The 17,500-nt window shown below is 33.3% G+C and overlaps 1 protein-coding gene across 1 annotated transcript in view; it reads right to left on the reverse strand.

Annotated features, from left to right (window-relative positions):
• Positions 1-17,500, reverse strand: part of LOC119575958 (hepatocyte growth factor-regulated tyrosine kinase substrate-like) — a 21,247-nt gene that overhangs the window by 3,026 nt on the left and 721 nt on the right. The window contains exons 2-6 of the mRNA XM_037923491.1: positions 15,000-15,084; positions 14,232-14,496; positions 7,061-7,210; positions 6,775-6,899; positions 947-1,000 (exon numbers count right to left, since the gene is read on the reverse strand). Coding sequence (XP_037779419.1) covers positions 947-1,000; positions 6,775-6,899; positions 7,061-7,210; positions 14,232-14,496; positions 15,000-15,084 — 679 coding nt within the window. The remainder of the gene's footprint in view (positions 1-946; positions 1,001-6,774; positions 6,900-7,060; positions 7,211-14,231; positions 14,497-14,999; positions 15,085-17,500) is intronic.

Genomic DNA, 17,500 nt, shown 5'->3' on the forward strand with positions numbered 1-17,500 from the left:
ATTTACATATGCGTACATATAACACTACCCTTTTACTGGCCTCCTCAAACCAGCTCCCTTATAAATTTCTACACCACCAAGCTTCAAACTCCATATCAGATCACAAAAATGCAGACAATTAACTTGGTAAAGTAAATCTGCAGTAAAGAAAAAACAGAATGTATGTTAATTATACTTTTAGAATTCATTTTACTTTACCATTATGAAACAGTACAGGTCTCCCTCTCTTGCCTCAATTTTTTGCCATATATATATTGGATGAAATCTCTCAGGATGCAAAAATCTTGTGCCATACAGAAATAACCTATTTTGAACCCATATTTCATATACTTTCACAGAAGTATTAGTAGGTTTGTTGTGTCCTCTTTCGGATTAATTTTAGAGTGGAACCTTCATTTCTAACATCCCTGACAATGCTTCTGTTGACAGCCAGCTGGTACCCCTATGACCCTGTAGCTTTTTCTGAGATAGCCTATGTATCCTTCAGCTCTTGGCACATGCTGTTGGGAAAGGGAGCTCTTTGCTATCTCTTTATCCAACTCACTTAATCCTACTGTATGCCTCAAAAATTAATAAACAAAAATTATCAAAATATTCTTTTGGAGAACATATTATAATCCTTTTAGTCATGCTATTCTAACAGCTTATGTAGTCTGTTATCAGTTACAGAATAAAATACTACAGGTTGACCTAAAGAGCAGCAACCAATGAAATTTCCTACTGTAATTTCTGTGGAATCTAGGGAATTCATTTCTCACAAGCATGTCACACCCCCTGAAGAAATGGTAAGAGGCAAGGACCTTCTTGACCTATTTCTATAAAATATGTATATACACATACAGAGACTTTCAGTGTGTATTCTGTTTCTGTAAAGTGGATACTAACCCCCATTAAGAAGAGAGGGAGACTTGTACTGTATGACTATCAGTGACGGCAAATGTCTAACCTTTCTGCTGGTCTGGTCTCTTGGCCCCAGGGCACTGGGTCCAGAACTGTTGATCTGGTCAGAGTAAAAGTGAAAGAACTGTTGTGTCTACTTCAATGCATATTAAGATCACTCAAACAAATTTAGCCAGAGAAGTAAACCACATATCATGTATCCACCTTCATAAAGTGCCTTATAAGTGATACTTTACAGTGCAAAGGAATATAAATATATATAAATCTATATATATATATATATATATATATATATATATATATATATATATATATATGTATATATATACATATATATATATGTATATATATATATATATATATATATGTATGTAGTATATGTATATGTATATATATATATATATATAATATATATATATTATATGTATATGATATGTATATATATGTATATATGTGTATATATATATATGTATATATGTAAATATATGATGTATATATAGACATATACATATATATGTGTATATATATGTTATATATATATGTACATATATATGCATATACATATACATGTATATACATATATATATATATATAGATATATTTATATACATATTTATTATATATATATATATTTATATATATATAATATATATAATATATATATTTATTTATTATATATATATATATATATATATATATATATATGTGTGTGTGTGTTGTTGTGTGTGTGGTGTGTGTGTGTGTGTGTGTGTGTGTGGGGTGTGTGTATGTGTGTGTATGTGTGTGATGTGTATGTGATGTTGCATATATTATATATATATATATATATTGTATATATATATATATAGTTATATATAAATATTTATATATATGATTTATATATATGCATATATATAATTATATATGATATATATATATATATATAAAATATATATAATATATATATATATATATATATATATATATATATATATGCATATATGTGTGGATGTGAATATATATATACATATGCATATGTATATATGTGTGTGTGTGTGTGTGTGTGTGTGTGTGTGTGTGTGTGTGTGTGGTGTGTGTGTGTGTGTGTGTGTGTGTGTGTGTACATAGACAATGTACCTGTTATTTTTACAAAAAAGATAAATTTCCCAAAATAAGTACATTGTTAGTTGCCTGCTAATGGCCATTAAGTCTGCTCCAAAATTAAAATCTAAAAGGCCATATATTAAGATTCAACTCATTCAAACACTAACTTTTCTATTTCCTAAAAGTATTTCAAAGTTCTTACCCATACAACAAAATATTTTAACCCTAAAATTTAAGAAGAGATTCAGGACCATATAATCATAAACAAACTAACTTTCAAACACAGTAAATGGCATTCCGTGCATGTTAACCCAGTCATCACCGAGGCTTGCAACCAAATTGCCAAAATCTAGAAAAAGTCTTAATTTCCATCCCATCCATGGATAAATGTGAAATGCCTATCTCCTTAGTGTAATTTTCAGAGGCTTGGTAATTTGCCTTAAGAGCTATGTATATCATTCAAAGCCTCTCTGCAGGTTGCCAAAAACAAGATATCATATTTTCATCTAAGAAGATACTACTCAAACTTTTACATTACTCTACCAATTCTAAAAGAAGTTGTTATGAAAAGAACAGTGTAGCATACTTGACTTTTAAATACAACTAAGAGTCTAAGTGTATCAAAATTACTAGGAAAGTAAAACTAAACGAGGCAATGTTGTTTAGCACGAATTTGTAATTAAACTGTCCTTTTTATTTTTTTACTGGGATCATAACTATTGTCCATACTTTGCAGCACAACCAAATTACATACAAAATGGACACTTCTGTCATCAAGAGATTCACTGCTGCTGGTGCGACTTAGTGTTACAACACTCTCCAAACATCCCCTGAGAAACAATGTAGACAACATCATGTAAGTTAAGACACATTAAACATTCTGTTCCAACTTACTCTCTGCTTGTGCAATTTTACTTAAACCTGTGTAACTTGCTCCCCTAAAAAAACATGCACACACGCACACACGCACACACACACAAATATACATACACATACACATACACATACATACACATGCATATACATACACATGCACACACCTACACACATGAATGCACTCACACACATTCACACATGCAAGCACACACACATGCATGCACTCACACATGCACACACAGACACATGCACTGCAGTAAGCAGGAAGACCATGATGGCTGACCCATCTACTTGTCAAAAGGATGAAAACATCTGGTAACAGTGGAGACAATTAATCCTTAGCCAGTAAAGGAGAAACTTGAATTTCTGAGCCATGGCTGGAAGTGCTGTTCCAGGAAGGACAATATTCCTGTGCTCAGTATCCTATTCCTCCCCACCTTGAATGGCAGGGCAGGGTGTGTTGCAGAAAATTGAATCATGCAAAAATATTTTAAAATTACACAAATGATAAAAGGTTACTTATTGTTATTGTTGTTGCACAGAGTTGTAAACTACCTAGAGAGATGATATGGAGTCTGTGCAAGGAAAACAGTCTATTACCATCTTGAATCAGCATAGCAAATGACAAATATGGACCATGGAAAAGGGGGGGAAAAAAGTTAATGCAGAGGACGAGGGGAGTCTTGACACTACACACGAGTGTTTATGTGGGCCTGGCCTACAGCCACATACCCAGGATAGTTGCCACTCAAGTAAACCTAATGCCCACATTTTGAGCCACATGCAGGCAGTAAGGCACTCTCATCCAGCAGGTTGATACATAGAATGTATCCCTAATTTCAATAATTTTAATGACTTCTGGCTGAGGCCCTATAGGCCTATACTGTGATATAGTGCAAAATTTTGCTCTCTTTTAAGGGGACCATCCCAAATGAGGGGGGCGGGGGTTAAAGGGCCTTATTGAATTAGCTAGCCTATGTTATACATACAAGAATGAAGAAACTACCAAAGAACTGTTTGAGCTAAAACCTTGGGAGGTGCAAGGGCATAAGCGCCATCAGGTAAACTTCGGACACAGGCAATTAGAGCCAGGTACACCTGGCTCTAAAATATATACACACATATATATATATATACAAATATATATACATATATACAATATATATACATATATATAACATATAATACATTATACATATACTAATAAATATAATATACATAATAACTATATATAACATATATACATTATACATATATAGCATATATAAATATAATATCATATACATATATATACATAATATATACATATATATAACATATAAATATATATACAATATACATATATATATATATAACATATATATACATATATATACATATATACATATATATACATGTATACATATATATATACATGTATACATATATATATACATGTATACATGCATACATATATATATATATACACATATATATATATACATATATATATATATATGCATAGCCAAAAAATTGAAAATATAGTTCACCATGGCAAACAGTCTGAAAAAAAAAAAGGAAACGGAAATTTAAATATCGGAGCATGATACAACCTTCCTATAGAGCTGATCTATGTGAAGAATATTTTTTAGGTACCTCAGGGATAAATTCGACCAATGGGATGGTCCTGCTCAACGTCCTAAAAAGAGAGTCAATTTTTTCAACTTATTTGGGGTGCCCCCCCCCCCCCACAAAACAGGGGGGGGGGACCAATCACAATTTTATACTCTATAACATGCAAAAGAAATCAACTACATATCTACAACTGTTTTTTTTTTAATGATCAAATAGGCTTTTCTTGGGATGGTCTTCTTAACCCCTAGGCATAGCTTGATTTTTAAAATCACCTTTGTGATACCCAAAATATTCTAAATATGTAACAAAATTAAGTTCCTGATGATATGAGTGTTTCCTCTTTGAGTCAAACATCATTTTCTCATGCTAAATTACATTGGAAAGGTTATCAGTTTCAAGGAAAAGATCAGGAACACTTCCTGCAACACATAAAATAATAGCTCCAGTGTGTTTGGCATTCACTGTATACTGCATTTGTATTTTCATTTCTAGGTCTTCCTTCACTCTCCCTAAACAGACACATGCACGCATATGCACAGATATACTTCTGCAAATCATCAAACAACCAAATTAATAAATTGCCATTAATTACTAATGAAAACAACAATCTGCAATTTATGCATACCAGATCTAACATCTTTCTCAAATGAATCTCACAGTATCAAATAAAGATGATGACAATAAAGATGATGACAGTGACAATGAAGGTGGTGGTGGTGGTGGTGGTGGTCGTAGGGCGTGGGGGGGATGGGGTGGTGGTGGTGGTGGTGGGGTGAGGGGTGGATGGGTAGGGGATGGGGTGGTGGTGGTGGTGATAGGGGTGGGGGGATGGGGTGGTGGTGGCAATGGTGGTAGGGGGTGGGGGGGATGGGGTGGTGGTGGTGGTGGTAGTGGTGGTGATGAGTGGTGGTGAGTGGTGGTGGGTGGTATAGATGAAGAAGATGAAGATGTATCATCATGAATACATCATCAAGATGATGATGTATTATATAAGCAAAGCAATACAACCATTACCTAACCTATCATGACCAATTCAGAGGAAAGAAAGAAAGAATGAATGAACGAATGAAAGATTAGTGAAAATAATGCCTGCTGCTGCAACACCATGGCCATATGACGAGAAAGCTAATGATTAAGATGCAACATTAAGAACAAAAATTACAAAATAAGAAATTAAAAGAACTTTGTAATTGTTTACTTGACATATCCAAGTTAGTTAGAACTTTGAGAGAACATGAGCTTCGTCAAGTCCAGTGGCCTCTCTCCTAGGAACACAGAAAGGTGGTAGGCACCATCTTGCCTCCAACACCAAGATAGATACCTCTCTTGCAACTCTCCAAGACTGTGGCCCTTGACCAGCAAGTGTCATACAGTCAAGAGGATCAGGCAGCCAGTTCAGATGAACCAGCTACATACATGAGGACTTAGCTGAGTTGAGCTTGGCCCAGTCAATGCAACACATGATAATGAGCAGGTAATGGCTTGCCAATGAGGCCCGCTGGCTCACTCAGATCTTATAAAAACAGGAATACAACAAGAAGAGACAAAACTAACTCTACCTTAGCAAGGAAAGGACTTGGAAAACAAATCAAGAAAGACTTGCTGAAAATTTATACTTAAATATGAAAAAGAGCAGAAGGTGGACAAGTCCAGTCCATAGCAAAAAACAGGAAATACACTCCCAGTCCAACCAAGAACACATTGTTACATTCATATCACGTCAAATATATACCAATGCGATGCTAACAAAAAATGATGAACCACAGAAAGACAACCAAGTTTTATTAATTACAAAATGGATGTACGTAGATCAATCCGCCCAAACAAAGCAATCCACTGAAGAAGTTATTTGGATAAGTTGCAAAACTCTGATTTCACAATTGTGATACCACATATCAATTTCCACAGACAGCCCTTTACAGTCAAGAAAGTCTAGTTCAGAAGTTCCCATAAGGTGAAAAAGTAAAATGATGGATACATCTGAAACCTTCCCACCACATTAACTGTGACACTGGCATTGGATAAAACCACTGGAGACAAAGATATTATTTATCTGATTATAGAAGTTAAAACCATGTACACAAATTTCTCTTTGCAACTGAAGGTTTATCTGCTGTATTATAATGCTATGACACGTACATTTGATGATTAACAGAAAGAATATGCATAAAAACAAAAACTTTTTCTTGGTATTCAGTCGAATATGGTTTGTTTGCTCAAACTATGTAATATACAAAGTGGACTAATAAATATGTTAGTGACAGTTTACATGCTAAGAAAATTAAAAGCAATACAACTTACTTGTTGATATCGTCATAACAGGACTCACAAACACGAACTTCACGCTCAATGCCGAACTTTGGGATCGTAGAAAATTTGCTTGAGCAATCCCCACAAAAGACTTGCCCACAAGCACGGCAATGGTGCTGTAATGAATTTATTAATACGTGTTATCATCTAACCCCTCAGAAATCATATGACTAGGTGACAGATGTAATTTTATTATGCAATTGATCTTGGGGGTAAAAAAATACATATAAATTAGGAACTTAGGACATCAAAACATGAAGAGTATAGATATCTGTACCTTCCGTCTTATAATGGTAAACTGTGACCTACAACGGTGACAGCATTCACCATCGGCCCAATCTGGTGCTCGGTCAGCTGTGAACATAGCATCACTCTCACTCACAGTCGGCAGGTGGAAACCTTCTGTTCTCAGAATGTTCACCGTATCCTGTAAAAATATTAAAAATAAAAGAAAACATTATACACACAACCACATAAGGCAAGAAGATAGAGGGAAAGGGAGAGGGAGAGGGAGAGGAAGGGAAAGGGAGAGGGGGGGGAGGCAGAGAGGGACAGGAAGGGAAAGGGAGAGAGAGGGGGAGGCAGAGAGGGACGGGAAGGGAGAGAGGGAGGGGAAAGGAAAGAGGGAAGGAGGGAGGGAGGGAGGAGAGGGAGGAGAGAGAGAGAGAGAGAGAGAGAGAGAGAGAGAGAGAGAGAGAGAGAGAGAGAGAGAGAGAGAGAGAGAGAGAGAAAGAGAGAGAGGAAAAGAAAGAAAAAGAAAAAAAGGAAAACAGAAAGAAAAAGAGGAAAAGAAAGAAAGAAAGAGAAAGAGAAAGAGAAAGAGAAAGAGAAAGAGAATGAGAACGAGAGAGAGAAAGAGAGAGAGAGAGCATTATCTGCATGAAACTTCCAACCACTGACTGAGAATGAAGATTCTTCTAATCCTAATCTGAATAAAAATAAACAGTATGTCAATGTCCTCTAACATCCCATCTGCTGTAAACATGGATTGCTGTTCCTCTGAGGTCAGTCCTCTTTACCATGACTGTGCATGGCCTGCCAAATACTGGCAGCAGTCAGTGAAGTATGTAGTACCCACTAACATACTTAGTACACTTTGGCAAGTTTCTTTCATTCACATCCTTGATACTATCTTCAGACCCCATTCCCTTTGTAGCTCTTTCACCTCAGAAGCCATGTTCTCCCCACTGTTTTGCATGATTCTTGTCAATGGAACACATTCAGTGTGAAGTATTCTGGCACTCTGTGGCATATTTCAACCAGCCATTTCCCCCATTTTTTCTTCTCCCACTTGCCTCTCTCAAAATACCATACTATTATGTACAAGTCAGCTCCTTTTACATCACTATCTTTTCACTAGGTATACATATAGTTACATATAAAAAACATATTCAAAGTTTTATATGATAAACAAATATATATTCCAAGTTTTACATGGTAAAACACATAATCAGAGTTTTATATGTTAAAAATATATCTTTGTTCTTTAATATATTTTCAATCCAACTTTGATGCTCTATTGTGCTTTATGAATCTAAAATACTAATAATGAAATATCTTTTCTAGGGTTCAAAATATAATACTGAAATGCCAGGAACCAAATTTTGCTTCAATGAAACTTGAAAAGTTAGGCTTTTTCTTAGCTTGGGGGGAAAAGTTGGTGGACTTGCAGTTCTTAGTGGTTAAACACTTGATGGAAAAAAAAGGAAAAGGGTATTCTTTCATAAGAAAACAGAGGGAACGAACCAGAATCAATTACATTAATATGAAGGATACAATACATTTAATGATATCGTTAATGATCACGTAACAACTAGCAATAATCCTCAGAAGACAAAAATAGCTAAAGGAGACATTATATACAAGACTAAATAACACACAGTTCTCAAAGTATCGACCATGAATGCCTTGAATGAGACTTGACTGAAGAATCCCTAAATGGTAGTAATAGAAATAATAAGTATAAGAATGAATAGCCAATTTGCATCTTCAAACCCATCAGGTAATGGTAATAACCTAAGCCTACTGTTAAAAAAATAGATTTCACTCATTCCATCAACAAACTACATACCAGAGTACTTTTTTCTTATCCATGCATTTGGTGCTAATAAACACTATGCTGTCTTCAAATTACATTATAAAAAATGTCCTTTTACATAGGCAGTAAAATATCTTCACTATACTACCTTATTTATATAAAAATATTTTTAAAGGTTTACTTAGCTTAAACAAAATTAAAGGACACACCAGTTATACAAATGTTATTATTTTTCTTTCTAAAAAGGTAATGGTAACAACAATAACAATAATAGCAACAACAATAATAATAATTATAATAAAACTAATATCAATAACCATACTAACAACACTAAAAATTATAATAAAACTAATAACCATAATGATAGCAATGATAATAATAGTGATACTGATAATGACAACACTAAAAATAATAAAACAAATGTTAGCCTTCCAGACCAAATCAAAGCCTACCACAAATATTCAAAATAATATTACACTTAATTCACTTAAAATGTCCTCATAACTGACAGAAGAAATACTTTAGGCCATTCTGCATTGAATCTTTTTTGGAGAACAATAACAGCAGACATTACCTCAAGAGTGTCTGGCAGTCAGTACTGACTCTCAACAAAAGCAACACAGCCTTACTAAAGAAGCCATATGTGCATCAGTTGCCAGGCTGTAATATTCTGTACTTATTCTTTGCTACAAAGCCAAGCAAGCTCATAGGACCTATCAATGAATATCATATGCCATCCCTGTCTACCTCCTCTACCCTATCATTCTATTCCTATAGCTTATCCAAAGAAACAATCTTCCATGCTGCTAACACAAGAGAACTGGCCTTGTGCCATTCCATATTTTTAAAAATATAAATATTTATATTTTTTCAAGGAAAGTCTTTTACCCACCAAAACTAAATATGTACAACAAATGGAACATTTCTTTCTCTGATATATTGCTGCAATGAATCACAAAACAACAGTGCTGATCTTTTACCAATGTGTCTATATCATGACCAGGGAGGAGGTTTCACGGTTTCAAGGTTTCTTCTTCTTTTTTTTCTTTTTTTCTTTTCTTTTGTGTGTGTGTGTGTGTTTGTTTATTTGTTTGTTTGTTTGTTTGTATTGTTTGTAGAGTGAGAGTGAGTGAGTGAGAGTGAGAGTGAGAGTGAGAGTGAGAGAGAGAGAGAGAGAGAGAGAGAGAGAGAGAGAGAGAGAGAGAGAGAGAGAGAGAGAGAGAGAGAGAGAGAGAGAGAGAGAGAGAGAGAGAGAGAGAGAGAGAGAGAGAGAGAGAGAGAGAGAGAGAGAGAGAGAGAGAGAGAATGAGAGAGAATGAGAGAGAGAATGAGAGAGAGAATGAGAGAGAGAATGAAGGAGAAAATGAGGGAGGGAATGAGGGAGAGAATGAGGGAGAGAATGAGAGAGAGAGAGAAGAGAGAGAGAGAGAGAGAGAGAGAGAGAGAGAGAGAGAGAGAGAGAGAGAGAGAGAGAGAGAGGGGAGAGAGGGGAGAGAGAGAGAGAGAGAGAGAGAGAGAGAGAGTGTATAGAATGTGTGTATATGTGTGTGTATATGTGTGTGTGTGTGTGTGTGTGTGTGTGTGTGTGTGTGTGTATGGTTTGTGTTGTTGTGTATGTGTATGTGTATGTATGTGTATGTGTATGTGTATGTGTATGTGTATGTGTGTGTGTATGTGTTTGGGGTATGTTGTGTGTGTATGTGTGTGTGTTGTGTATGTGTGTGTGTGTGTGTGTATGTGTGGTGTATGTGTGTGTGTATGTGTGTGTGTATGTGTGTGTGATGTGTGTGTGTATGTGTGTGTGTATGTGTGTGTGTATGTGTGTGTGTATGTGTGTGTGTATGTGTGTGATTATGTGTGTGATTATGTGTGTGTGTATGTGTGTGTGCGTGTGTGTGTGCGTGTGTGCATGTGTCCCTAGTGCCGTCTTTATATTGCTTAGATTTCAGGACGACTGGTCATGGCATGCAGAAGTAAGATCCTAAGCAAGAAAACAGTGTCCTCCTTGAAGCCTGCACTATTCCAGCCATGGCTTACATATGGGTACATTCTATCCTCGTTTACCAGTGGAAATAATGTAAGAGCCCCTTCCTAAATGCCCAATGAGTCTAATCTTAGAGAGTTTTGGAGGAAGATTAGCCAAAATTTTCTATAATGTCATATTCCCATCACCCAGTCCTCAGCCAAATTTTTTCCTGATGTGACAGTCACATCACCCAGATCCAATGAGGCAATGATTAACTATATTACATGTGAAGTAGGCAGATAGTTTTTCCTTTCTTATTCTCCTATAAATTCATAGTAATCAATGTCTCAACTGGACATTTAGGTGCTGGAATAGTATCACAAGTCTTATTATATATTATTAACCTTCCCTTCAGGACCTGTGATTGAAATTCCAATATAATTAGTAGTTATGATAGTAACAACAGAAATGATAACCTAATGTACTACTAAAATTTTGTATATTTGTATCTTATTTTGTTATAAGTGGGTTATGAAATCCCACCATGATGGCTGGATGTTGCAGCTGATGAGGCATTGTGACTGGAGAACCAGTAGGCTCTCCCTTAGAACAAAATATACACTATGTACATACACTTCTAACACTGTCTTTTACAAGAAACTAATTCATTAAACAGCATTCATCTTAATAATTTAGGTTACACAAAGATTCAAGGTCATTAAAGGGGCAGTAACATTAGTATATTATGTCTAGGGATCCCTTTACAGAGCAGGATACTTCCCCTTCTGTGAAGGGAACCCAAGATGAAAATCCCTGCCTAGAGCAGCAGCGAGCGAAAACCGCTGTTTTTGTTTTTTGCCCCAGCTAGAGACGGAAAGATGATGCCAAAACAAAATCTTTAGTATAATTACTAGGAAGCTTATTACTTGATTGTCTATATGGTGATTATTGTATCATCTTAGGTTTAACTGTATTATAGAAATAAGTAATATATATTACTACTAGCAATGATGCCTCACTAAGGTCTTCAAGCTCACCCAGACAAACATTCATCTGATCAAGGAATACAAACAAACACCCAATCCGACATGCTAAACACACCAAGCTCATTTAACCCTTTGCTGACGGGTGGCATGTACGCACATGCCATGGCATGGCGGGACCATCTGCCGGGGGCACGTACGCACATGCCGTAGCGTATGTTTTTTTTTGTTACAAAGATTATTTTTCTGCCACTGAAAGTGTGATTAAGTTGGTTTTAACACTTTCTCATTTTTACCATGCAAAAAAAAAAAAAAAAAACACACAACAAACCTACGATTTCAACTCCATGATGCCACACACTGCTTATTTTATTCGGACTATAGACTGAATAATGATCAACTATGGAGTCTATATAACAACAAAAATATCCTTCAGTCTCGATTTATCAGGAAGTTTGGCAAGTAGAGACTTTAGAAAATAATGAAAACTGAAAATACAACATATCTTCGTAGTATTACGAAGAAACGGCATGGGATGCTGGTATTTGGCATGAGTGGTCGCGCATGCTAGGGTGACGATATAAGCCCCCGGCAGCGAGGCCCGGGCCTCTATGAATACTACCCGTCGGAAAAGGGTTAACACATTATGGCCTGATGGACAAAGTGAAAGCCAGAGAACAAGGATGGAATACCATCTACAAATATCAAGATAGCAGAAAGTTAAAAAATAACAATAATTGAGGAAATCACCTTTGCTCTGAATTGGGTATAAACATATGGCTGCCAAGGATGTGTCATGATTGACTACGAATAATATTTTACACAATATCAGTTATAGTATTTGCTTCCTCTCAACTTCAGTTTTTATCAGTCCATAATCACTTCTCTCATACATTACTGATTACACTAACAGCAGCATATGCTACTGGATAGGATACTGTTGGATTTTGTTTCTGTTGAAATAAGGGGTATCAGGGTAGTGGGCACAGCTGTATGATATATGATAATTAATAAAATGGGTGGATTGGCTTTTCTAAGTTTAGTGTCTTCTTTCTTGAAATAATGCAATCAATATGCAATGTTATTCACTTTGGTGACCATTGCTTACATTTGCAATGAAAACATGATTATCACAGAGGTATTATGAAATCAGGAAATTATATACTACAGGTAAAGACTGTAACATACCGAAGAATTACAAGTATCAACCAAACACAACAATTATCATTATCATCATTATTTGTATCATTATTCATATTAGCATTATCATTATTGTTACTACTATTATCATTATTATTATTTATCATTATTATTATCATTATTTTCATTATCAGTCATCATTACCACTATATTTACTATCATTGTCATTATTATTATAATCTTAATAATAATAATAACAATAATAATAATAATAATAATAATAATAATAATAATAATAATAATAATAATAATAATAATAATAATACAATAATAATAAAGATTATTATCATTACTAGTTATTATTATCATTATCACTATTATTATTATTATTATTATTATTATTATTATTATTATTATTATATCATCATCATCATTGTTATCATTATTGTTATTGTTATTATTATTATCATCATCACTATCATCATTTTCACAATCATTATCATCATCATCATTATCATCATCATTAAGATCATCATTATCATCATTATCATTTTTATTTTTATCCTCATTTTTATTTCTATCATAATTTTTATTTTTATTTTATTTTTTTTATCATGATTTTTATTTTTATCATTTTCATTATTATTATCCTACCACTATTATTGTCACTACCATTATCGTGTCATCATCATCATTATCATTGTAATTTTTCCTATCAGCCTCGCTATAACCAGTGTGAAAGGAAGGAGCTACTTTCTTCTGTTGATATCAATCTTCTTCCAGAAACAGACTTCCCCTCCCCTCATCGCCTCTCCCTACTCTTCTTTCTAAAATAGTTCTTTGGGAGCAAGTCCACAGTAAATATATTTTTACACCATGTACTAGTATTTTTGGACTGTATTATTATTAACATATACTGTGAAATGCAAAAACAAAAAATGCATTATACTTTAGATAAATGGCATGAATTGACAAATTTAATAAAATAATGGACAAAAGTTCACCCCTTCTCGTCTGTTAAAATGAGAGTGAACCGAATGTAAGAATGAAGGTATGGATGTATGTTTGTATAATACTGATACATAGTTACAGGATTATGAAGATACTCGGAAAGATTTCAATACAGATATTTATATCTAAATGGATAGAGAGACAGGGATAGATATATAGATATAGATTTATAAATGTATGTATTTGCAGATATAAAGGTAAACAGGTAAACAGCATGTTTCTAAATATTGTATCATTACCTATAATTCATGCTGCAATAATTATAGTCTCCCGTTTAACCATTACATACAGCAAGACATCTGTTCCTCACCTGTACAGCACGATACTTGGGCTCATTCCGAAAAGCATAAACCCAAGTGGCCAGCATCATAAGGATCTTCTTTCTCACTTCTTCATTAGGATTAGAGCGCAAAATGTCACTAATCTGCTCCATAACACCTCGACATGCCACCTGCTCATGCACAGACTGCCCGCAATTCTTCACGACAGACTCAAACACTTGCAGTGCCAGAAGGACAACATTAGGGTTTGTGTCCTTCAGGCGATTCAGCAACGACTGAACGGCTGCCTTGGGGCTGAAGGGAGAAACATCAGGTTACAATTACCGTATGTTACAAATAATCTGTCATAGAAAAAGGATACTTAATAGTTTGTAACTTAGACAGTACAAAGATACTTTCTACTTGATGCTAACTGCTCAAAGTGTACAATTTGCTCATAGAGTTAAGATCTTATCAAACATTCATTAATGCTCACCATAAGTAATTATCAGCACATATGGAATAGTTATCCAAAAAAGTCTATGCAGCATTTCAGATCTGCATTTAGAACTTGTCATTATTAATACTGGTTTCCATATGGATATCAATAATACACAGAATAGGCAGTTTCAAGCAGAAACATATATCAAATTTATCGGAACAATCCATGGAAATATAAAAGTAAAACATCCAAAGTAGTTTCTTTCACTAATAATCCTTTTCATCATACCAACCATTAATAAATCATAAACGGACTAACATTTTAAAAAACTGTCTTTCTTGATAACTCAGAAATGAAAATGATTTCACAAACTTACTTCACATCTCCCTGGCGTATCAGATCAACAATATGCAGAGTTGAGTCCCAGTCTATGTCCAGCAGCAATGGGCTTGTTGCCTTCTCTGTAATATAAGTTTCAAACCATTAATTCCTTGAATTTTGAAACTAAATAATATACTGCAATAAATCTAACACAACATAAAACAAATATTTTAGAAAGGCATTTACATACACTATATTAAAGTTTATTTTATATTAATTGTTAATGATCTTTCTCCATTCAGTCTGAGAAGTACCTAAAACCTTTTTCTTCTTTCTCTTAGCAAATATCAAAGGAGAGGGGTTTTTTTTAACAGAGGATAAATATAATGAATTTGATTTTTTGGCAGAACAGGAAAATTAAATGTAATAAAAACTGAACAATATGTTATTAGCCTTTAACAGATGTATATGTTTTTGCTTCCTCATCTTCTTCATAGATTTAGGACACACAGATGGCAGATTAATTTTCTTTTTATAAAATCACCAAGAAAACAAGGACACACCTCTTCCAATTCTTTGTATGTTTTGCATATTTACTAATCATAATGAAAAATGACAAAAATGGCATAATTTTGGAGTTAAACATCAAAATCCATAAAGAATAACATTTAAAAAAGAAAATATAAAGATTTCTATAAAAAAAAAGTTTACTCTATCAATTGTTATATATAGATATATTTCATGATTTTATTTAAAAAAAAAGAAAAAAGAAAAAATATGAGTATGTACACTGAACTTTTAAATACAAGTATTTTACTTTAACTCTAATGCAAATACATTTTTTTTAATAGGTAATATTATACAAAACATAAGTTAAAACAGAAGTTACAAGTAAGTCATACACTGATTTTTCTTTCTGAATGCCTTCTAAATGTTTTCAGTGTATTTGACACTCTTGCAATTTTCTTTTCCAAACACTTTGGAAACCTGACACCTGAGCCATACATTGTCCATTATTGATATATATTTGTTGATTTCATTTACACAAAGATGGCTTCACTTACTTAATAAGAGGAGTCAATTACTAATATATATATATATATATATATATATATACATATATATATATATAATATATACTATATATATATATATAGATATATATATATTACTGTAGATATATATATAGATATAGTATATATAATATATATAATATATATATATATATATATATATAATATATAATATTATATACATATATATACATATATAATAATATATATATATAATATATTATAATAATATAAATATATATACATATATATAAATATAAATATAACTATATATATATATAAAATATATAATATATATATATATATATATATATATATATGATATATATATTATATAATATATATCATATATATATTATATATATCATATATATATATATATATATAATAATATATATATAATATATATATATATATTTCTAATCTCATTATTATCAGTGATAGTATTATCATTATCTATGTCAACATAATCATTAATATCATTATCATCATTATCATGATCATTATTACTATTACTATCATCATCATTATGTTATTAACAATACTACTAGTAATAAAAAAAAATATTTCCAAAATTTCAAGGAATGTCATTAACAGGTGAGATGAGACAGGTCCAGCAACTGTATCCTTGGTGACTAAGCACTTGAGCAGCAGTAATCCTGCCATGAAAGGATTAATTGGATAAGCTATTTCAGTAAATCATAGGCATTTAGACTTACAAAAACAAATTACAGTCAATTTTTATAATGTGTATAGCACAACCATATTTAATTTGGTAATCAAGAAACTTAAAAATTTCAGTATTTAAGTGATGTAATAATACTACTAACGCAATTTATTTCTTTGAATGAATTTCTCCAAGGGCAAAAATCAAGTTCTTCCTTTATATCTTGAGACTGTCAATGATCATCAGTAAATATTACTAAAGGAGCCACACCCCCTAAGACTAGGCCCCAATCCCTCCATTTACCTGGCATGCAGACATGGCCACATTATAGACAATTATTAATGTCAAATCACAAAATTTATCCCTCACTTCTGAAGATTAATTGAACTACCTGTGAGTAACATCTTTTATTGCGTTCCCACAATTCCAAATACAAAATTGTTAAAATAGTGTTCTTGGCCAACTCTGAGCTTGGCAGTTAAAAGAGTATATTTGTGTTTTGCTTTTGCCATTCGCTGATCATACATGTGCATATAAACCTGAACATTTTGATCTCAATCTCAGTTCTAAACATTTTGATCTCAATCTCAGTTCTACAAGGCATGCCTTCTGTGAATATGAAGTATGGAAATAACAGATTACACGATCTAGACCTCATCCCTGCACTGCCTCCATCAGCCCCGTGTCTCATTCTGTTTTCTGGCCGTCATAATCACATTCAGACTTGCTACAGGTAGTCTGTCTTCAAAACATTCTTTTATGTTATAACTGTATAATAATATATAATAATAATCAGAGACATTCATAGACTGTTCA

This window comes from Penaeus monodon, chromosome 8 (genome assembly GCF_015228065.2).
Source record: "Penaeus monodon isolate SGIC_2016 chromosome 8, NSTDA_Pmon_1, whole genome shotgun sequence".
NCBI classification, from domain to species: Eukaryota; Metazoa; Arthropoda; class Malacostraca; order Decapoda; family Penaeidae; genus Penaeus; species Penaeus monodon.